The following is an 8,075-nucleotide window of genomic DNA, read 5'->3' on the forward strand; positions in this document are numbered from 1 at the left end:
TAACAAGAATTGTTTATGGACGGACAGTCCAAGGACGAAAGGCGATTTATATATCTGATCATCTGATGATGGTGGGCTAATAAAATGCATGTACATAATTTAGAGGGATTCTTGCAATGCTTTCTGAGAAACAGATAACAAGAAAGGATTATGAACTGATGGAGGTTTGAAAGTAAAACTGGGTAGATGGACAGACAAGTGGACCATTCTGATCTATCCAAGTTAATTCCCTTTATTTCACCCAATCAGTACTGGCAGTGAAACAAAGGGAAGTAACTGTGATAGATCACAATGTTTAATAGTCACATTTGGTGTGGGACTTAGATTTTACACTGTACTAAAATTTTTATTCCCAGTTCCTAGAATCTGTAAATGTATCCCTTATTACACCTTTGCTAACCAAGACTTAAGATTCAGTACCTTCCTCTAGAAGAGCATCGCATTGAAACACTTGACAAGCAAAGATGGCCTTATCACTAATATATATACATTAACAAACATCCATTATTACTAGTTTATATAGACTTAACTCACTTATTTAGCTTAAAACCTTTAATGATTATCTAACATGTATCTGTTTTCAAAACTCACATTTCTTCTAATCAATTTACAAAAGATGGTAACTACAATGATTATCAGGTTACAACATACCCATTTAGTAGTTGCTTATAAATTGTTACTATTTCAGAAATGTACAAACCAATGCTTAAAGTTACTCATTTATTACTTAGAAATTAAGAATCATAATTTAAAGTGTTATACATGTCATTGTTAGATATTTCTAAAATCAGTAGCTACACATAGCAATACAATACCTGGTAAATGTAGAATTTCAGACTGTAAGCTAGGGCTCAAACAGAAAGAAAACATCTGGTTGATGAAGTATCATTTTGAATGACTTGTATAAAACCTATATAATGATTGTTAACTACATGTATATACTCATACACATGTAACGTATTCGACCCAATAAGCGCCCAGGGCGTTTAAAAAATTGAAAAAAAGGAAAAGGTGCTAATAAGACGAAATTATTGCATATATAGAAAGTTCTGTGTAGTTTTGGTCTTTATTCATGTGTAGACAATTGAAATCAAGGCCTCAGAAAGGGGGAGGGGCGCTTATAGGGACATGGGAGCTTTTTGGGTCGAATACAGTAGTTCTACTATATAGTTCTTCATATATTCATACTTTCTTCCGTCAGAACCAAATAGTGTACATCTACAAATTTTGTGTCAGGTGTAAATACCCTTAAATCTCTCCCTGTTTCTTGTTTGGACTTCAGATCAAAGTTTGTAATACAACCAATATGCATTTGACTTTGTGTTCTAGCTATCAGTAGACTGGAATCTTGTTTCACCATCCCTAAGCTGTGTCTACTTGGGTCCCTTGTATCCATCAGTATAGGAATAGCACCAACAACTTCAATATTTGTTGTTGAATCCGGGTCAAACTTGAGGACATGTAATGAGGAGGCATCGTCTTTACAGGTAATGTATATGGAACCGTCAGTCTGACAACTACAGGCACATCCCAAAGATATCACACCCCTGATGAGACTGGAGTGACATATAACTGAACAGGACTGAGTTGTTGTATTAATACACTGCACAATGTCGTCCCCAATTCTTGGTCCACAAGCGCGAGATCCAGACGACATGCCTCCAAAAATATAAATCTTATCACCCAGGCATCCCTTAACAAATTTCGTAACGGGTGTCTGGAGGTGACAGACTGAATTTGAGTCCCATTGATTATTTGTGACATTATACATATCCACACTAGACAGCAATGACCCCTCCTCATCCTCACCCCCAAATAGATACACACGGTCTCCAACAGCAACAATTTGAGCCCCGACCCTACAGACCCCAATAGGACCTGGGTGAAGACACTGCCACTTGTCTGTTAAGGCTGAGTAGTAAAAGAAGGCATTGGCTTGTTGTCGGTACCCATACAGGTATACATAGCTCTCGGCATAAGTACAGGTAGCATAGTACCCTGGTCTGAAACTGTATGGGAGCACTGTCAACATTCCATCAAACTCATACATCCAATTGGAAGAATGACGGATAAATGTGATGGAAGGGTAACATATATCCTCATTTGATGGATCATGGGTTTCTTTTTCTTCATTAATGAGGATAAGAGCCTTCTCCTTACCCATATTTGGCCTGTATTGACTCTGTGCTGTAGTGAAACGCATCTGTCCACCATAGTCCTCCTGGTACTGTTCTGCCATACTTAAATGATCTAGTACAGACTTTTCTACATCCTCTCTGAGGATACCCTTCAGCTTCTGAAGGCTATTCCTCTGGCAAAGAGGTAGATGTATCACCTGTACCAGCTTAGGGAGGTCCAATTTCCTTGCTTCTTCATCATGGCTTAGCCATTTGAGGACTGAATGGAGCACAGTATCTTCATTCTTCACCTTTAATTTTTTACTACTCAGTATAGAAAAAAGGTTTTCAGAAGTGATGTTCTCTTCAAATCCCTGTGTCGTGTAAACCTGTTCAAAGTTGGTTAACATGAAGTCATTCAAAGGATCTTTTAAGAAAGCACAATCATGATGGCTGTCTGCCAAGCACCACAAATCCCAGAAATTGTCCATGTGTACATATTTGTGAATGGTTATGTGTTGAGACACCCAGGTGAGGAAGCCATCCATTTGGAGGAAAGTTGCTGTCCATAGTACTTTGACAATATTATGTTGGCTCAGGTCAATTGTACCAGTGTACATGTACTGTATCAGTAATCTTAAAGGGCTTGCTTCCACCATCCCCAACTCTATTAACTTTTCCCGACACTCTTGCATTCCAGATTGGAACATGCATCCAAAGTACAATGAAAACACACACAAAATGTTTTTATGACATTCAAATTTCTCATTTTCCGCTTTTAAAATCACATCTGAACAAAGTTTCTCTTGGAACAATCTTTTAAGCCCATTTTGTATTTGGAAGTGCCAATGTCCAGTAACATTATTATCTACATCAAGTTCCATCATGCTCTCAATAGTAGGTCAATGTCAGTCCATCTGAAACAGATGTATACCCAATGTTATAACATGATATCATCAGCAAATTCATAAAGTACCTTACTATAAATTGTCCTAACTAAATAAGCACCAATATTATTTTTAAATCATTGAGGTCAGCAATGACAATTTGCAAGCAACTCAGTAGATTTGGTAAAAATATATAAGGATGGGTTTTGTACTGATTGCTACATCATTAATCTGCACAAGAAAATCATGTTACATTCACATATATATTACAAAGCCGACTGTCCTGTCAAATTCTGCTTCATAATTCATCCTTCCTTTCTTTAAGTCTTCACCCCTGAAAAGATAACAATCAGTGAACAACTCACAAGATAGCATACCCTCTTGCCCAATTCTTGAAACAGTGGTTGGCAAGCTCGCCAAACTTGTAACATGGGAGGAGAAAATGTAGCCACCAGAACAGGGTTAAAACCCAGTACCTCATGAACACCAATCAGATGCTCTACCGATTAAACTACCTGTTTGTCGCCGATAGGATCAATATTTTCCTATTCTGCTACATTTTAAAGTGTACACGGAACGGAAAATTATATTTTGATATGTTATTCTCTTTGATCTCCTGACAAGAATGTTGAAAACCGCATCAAAATCGGCCGCTTCAGTACCGAGATACCGCCCTCAAAAGTACTCGATTTTTACCTGTATATTGACTGCTAATTAGGGAATTGGCCGCTCACGCTGATTTGGTGAATAACTGGATGTGACGTCACGAGGACAACGGCAGTGAGGTGTTAGTAGTGGGTTTATAATTTGATTTAAGAAGGACTTATATCAAGCAGTATTATTACCGACATCCAAGTGTTCACAAGCTTATAGAATTGCATTCATGTAAAAGTGTAAAATTTTTTAATAAATTGAGTAAATATTTGTTTCATGCTTCGAAAAATAAGGAAAAATCTCCTCTCTGTGTAACTTTATAACAAATGTTGAATTAACTGTACATTTATTTAACACCTAGCTATTTAATCATTGATGAATGATTATTTATTTATTTTTTGAAGTGTACTTTTATGATGTCACATATGTGGTGACGTCGCAAATACATTAATTATTTTTTGTATCGTTCCTCCTTTATTAAGATGTTTGTTACGAACTTACATGTCAAAGGATTCTTTACATATTTATGTGTATGGGATTTCCTCCGCCATCTTGTATATTATATGTGAATTTTGATTTAATATAATTATTTATATTGTGCCTATATGCTGTATCGCATTTGGTTATAATAAAACATGAAAAAAAAATTGCACAAAGGTGGACATACATATATATATATATGTATTTCTGAAATGGGGTTACGAGAATTTTACAAATAATATATACAGTATACAATTATGGTGAGGATTTAATTATATACTAGGAAATATTGCAACTAAAATCAGGCTAAATGCATCAGCAGAAACATCTATGAAATATACATGTTTCTGGTAGGCATCACCGTGTGTACCTTGTGTAAAAACTTTAACCAGCGATCTTATCTTTGTTTTGACAGCTTACTAAATAATTAAACCTCGGGAATATTCAATTTTCATTATGTGGTCTAAAGGAACAAATTCGGAAAATGATGGTCTTGAAATTATCATTTTGAAACTGTTTCTGTGTAGATAAAAATTCACTAGCCCTATGGATTTCAAGAACCAGCATAACGAAAAGAATTTGTTAAATGTATTTTATAGCTCAATGCACGTAGATACCACAGAAATAAATTGGAATAAAAACTTGAGAGTTTGATTTCATGGTATATAATTCATTTATAGCTGTAATGAGTATCTCTTCCTTTAATTGCTACATGTACTTGTATGTCGACATGTGTTCTTAAACAATCATCAACAGTACATTTATTGGTCATATAGAATATCATTATTGGTATTACATACCGATCGATATTGACCAAAATTCACAGTGAATTGGATATCCGAAATCTAGCAACAATCAGAAATATCAAAATTCTGACATTGTGCATTATATTTGCATTGTTCTTTCCCTATATGTCATTTGAAAATAATTTTGTAGTTTTTGTTATAAAAATACATTTACATGTAACCAGAAACATATGTACAAATATATACATAAGTGTTTCTGAAGTATATGATACACTTGTTATATGAAATGTTCGAACGGTATATTTTACTGTAAACCAAGACTTGAAAAGTGAAAACAAATATCACCACATTATATAACAATTACATGATGGTCCATCGCTAACTTACCTGTGAACTGATATTTTGACACCTGACGTGAGCTAATCAACAAAGCGTGACAGATCACTAAACACCTTTATTACGTAATCTGGTTAGCCCACAGCTCATTAGTCTCGGTTGACCACACGTTTTCAGTAACTGCAGTATACAGGTAAAGCAGCACGACATTGGCTATTCGGTAGTATTCTAATTTTGATACCTCATATCTGCTGTTTGGATTAGAAATAGACATCTTCAGTCTCATTTTTTGAGCCGTTTGACCTGTGCATGATTTATTTTTCAATTAAAGACACCAATGAATGAACATGAGCGAAATATTAACAAGTCGTCGGATGTACTGTATTATTTGAAAGCTGAATGTATTTCGTCAAAAATAAATGGATCAAAAATATCACTCCTGCTAAATTATAAATATTTGTGATATTACGGTTCTCAAAACTTGGTATATAGAATCAGAAATATATGTTTCTGATAGAATTAAATCTGCCAAATCACAGTAGAATTAAATGACAAACAATTATGTACTTATATACTGATAATTAAGTATTAAATGTGTATTAATTAAGTCACCTGATCGATTTCAGACAACGCAATTTTGGATAACATAATCAAGAACATATACGTCCTTGATATAATATTCATGCATACAACATAAGTCTATAGTTAGATATATTTTATTGTGTGTAATTATGCAGTAATCGCTCGGAGATGTTCATTTATCTACGACAGATACATCATAATTATATGCATGGTATAAGTCCCTATTTTCAAGCATATTCCAAACTCATATCTGTGATCGAGGATAATATTAAATAGGTATTGGACATGTACAAAGGTATTTGTGTCTTAAAAATCGATATTTACAAACAGATAGCTTGTTTTAGATGGCAGACTCCGAAAATCGCCACTCTAACTTATGCGAGTAGAGTCGATCCCGTTGTCCTCGTGACGTCACAGGTCAGGGGTCCCGAATCGGGGTCAATGGCTTCGGGCTTCAGGTGTGTTCTAAAGAAAAGTCGCATTATCTCTAATACCGTAATCACTATGAAACTCCTACTTTTTCCATTCTAAATTTTATCTAATGACGCATTTATCAAGCCTTATATACCAAACCATTCCGTGTACACTTTAAACACCTGTAATCAGCGATTTAGTCTATTCTGTGAATACATTTTTGGTTATTCTAGTCTACATGTAGATCTATACAGCGTATGTTTGGCATCTGTATCTAATGACTCAGTTATAGGGGGGACGGATGGATGGGGACAGAAAAATGGTCAATACATGTGTAGCATTTTTAATTGTAAGTGATAAGGTCACCTTTTAGTTTTGCGCTAGGGGGAATTTCCCTATAGGTCAGTCGGTAGAGCAATTGACTAGTAAGTCTACTCTCACCCTGTTACATTTGGTAACATAGACCACTCCAAATGCAAGCAATTGGTGATAAAGAGGCTCCTTTGGAGATAGAACCAGGGTTGGTTTGATTATGTTCTGGGGCAAACACATTTCTAAGTGGGGAATAGTGTAGCACTAGCAGGTTTTAATTTTACATAGCGATACGGTCACCTTCAAGCTTCACACTAGGGGGAATTCCCCTTTAGATTAGTCGGTAGAATAGCGGACCAGTAAGCCAGGGTCATGGGTTCGAGTCCACCTTGCAGGAGAGCTTCGCCCTGATACACATGTATCAGAAATATATTTGTGCTAGAGCAGGTTGTCTTTATAGATACCGCCCCATCCTCGATACTCTAGGGGTTATGTTGTGACATCTGTAAGGCAGATTGTCTTTATAGATAGCCGCATCCTAGATGCTCCAGGTGTTAATTACTATCACCAACGTACACCTCCATCCCGTGGTAAAACTAGAGGCAACATAAACATGAGTAATTTAATTTTCCACAAAGGAATTGGTACATTAGTTCAATTTGGAACCCTATTTACAGAAAGGACATTATTTCACTAGAAAATGTACAATGAAGGGCTACTAAATTAGTGAAATCATTGCAAAATAAATCTAACCACGAACGACTTGTAGAACTAGGCCTACCGTCACTACAATGCAGACGAAAGAGAAGCCATATGGTTCAAGTCTACAGATTCTACTATCGTACAATCACTACTGTTGTCATAAATGTATAAGTAATGATCCAGTCAAGGTTGATAGTTTGATAAATTGCGGTGTAAAAACTTATTGAGAGAAGCACTAACAGGACTCTAAAGATGTAAGCTAGTTTCGCTGCTTACCAGAAATTGCTTCTTTTAAACCTTTTAAAACTTTTAAAACAAGAAGAGGATCAAGGAAAAAAACCAAATATATATTGGCCTTACAAGTCCACGACTTACAACGGCTGGAAAACATTGTGAACAGTGTGAATAAAAGGAATTGTATAACAGTTAGATCTCAATAGAAGTCTCTGCAGGACTGTTATTACCATGGTCAGTTTTTTTCTCTCATGAATGACTGTCACTCCAATTTTACAATGAGATAATCCAGGGGTGTATATTACGTCGGTAAAGGTAACCCCTTGAGTATCGAGGATGTGAGGCTAGCCCTGGCCGATCGAGTCAGGAAGAGGGTTCCTATAAAGAAATGTCATTGGAATGCATGGCCTCGCTTCAAGATAACCTATCAGTGATAAAAAATAGGCCTTTTGTGCAGATAGGCCTAGCGAAAATGAAACTGCTCTGACTAAGATAAAGCTATTTAGTATTACCTTTAGTTTAACATTTACAGTGATCATCAATGCAACATTCTAGTTTCTGTTCCATGATTGTTCACAATGGACAATGATTGATTCACGCATTTTAATCAA

General features: G+C 35.8%; 1 protein-coding gene across 4 annotated transcripts; it reads right to left on the reverse strand.

The window, feature by feature from the left end:
• Window positions 1-706: 706 nt before the first annotated feature.
• On the reverse strand, window positions 707-8,063 carry LOC138328867 (kelch-like protein 2). Of its 4 annotated transcripts, none has more exons than XM_069275597.1 (3): window positions 7,695-7,846; window positions 6,829-7,031; window positions 707-3,034 (listed from the first exon to the last, which is right to left on the reverse strand). In XM_069275597.1, the coding sequence occupies exon 3, from the start codon at window positions 3,002-3,004 to the stop codon at window positions 1,175-1,177; it is 1,830 nt and encodes a 609-aa protein (XP_069131698.1). In that variant the 5' UTR covers window positions 3,005-3,034; window positions 6,829-7,031; window positions 7,695-7,846; the 3' UTR covers window positions 707-1,174. The 4 variants fall into 4 exon arrangements, with proteins under 4 accessions (XP_069131698.1, XP_069131693.1, XP_069131687.1 ...); XM_069275592.1 differs by having other exon boundaries at window positions 6,829-7,124; XM_069275586.1 differs by lacking the exons at window positions 6,829-7,031; window positions 7,695-7,846 and adding an exon at window positions 7,977-8,063.
• Window positions 8,064-8,075: the final 12 nt, after the last annotated feature.

This window comes from Argopecten irradians, chromosome 1 (assembly GCF_041381155.1).
Source record: "Argopecten irradians isolate NY chromosome 1, Ai_NY, whole genome shotgun sequence".
Taxonomy (NCBI): Eukaryota; Metazoa; Mollusca; class Bivalvia; order Pectinida; family Pectinidae; genus Argopecten; species Argopecten irradians.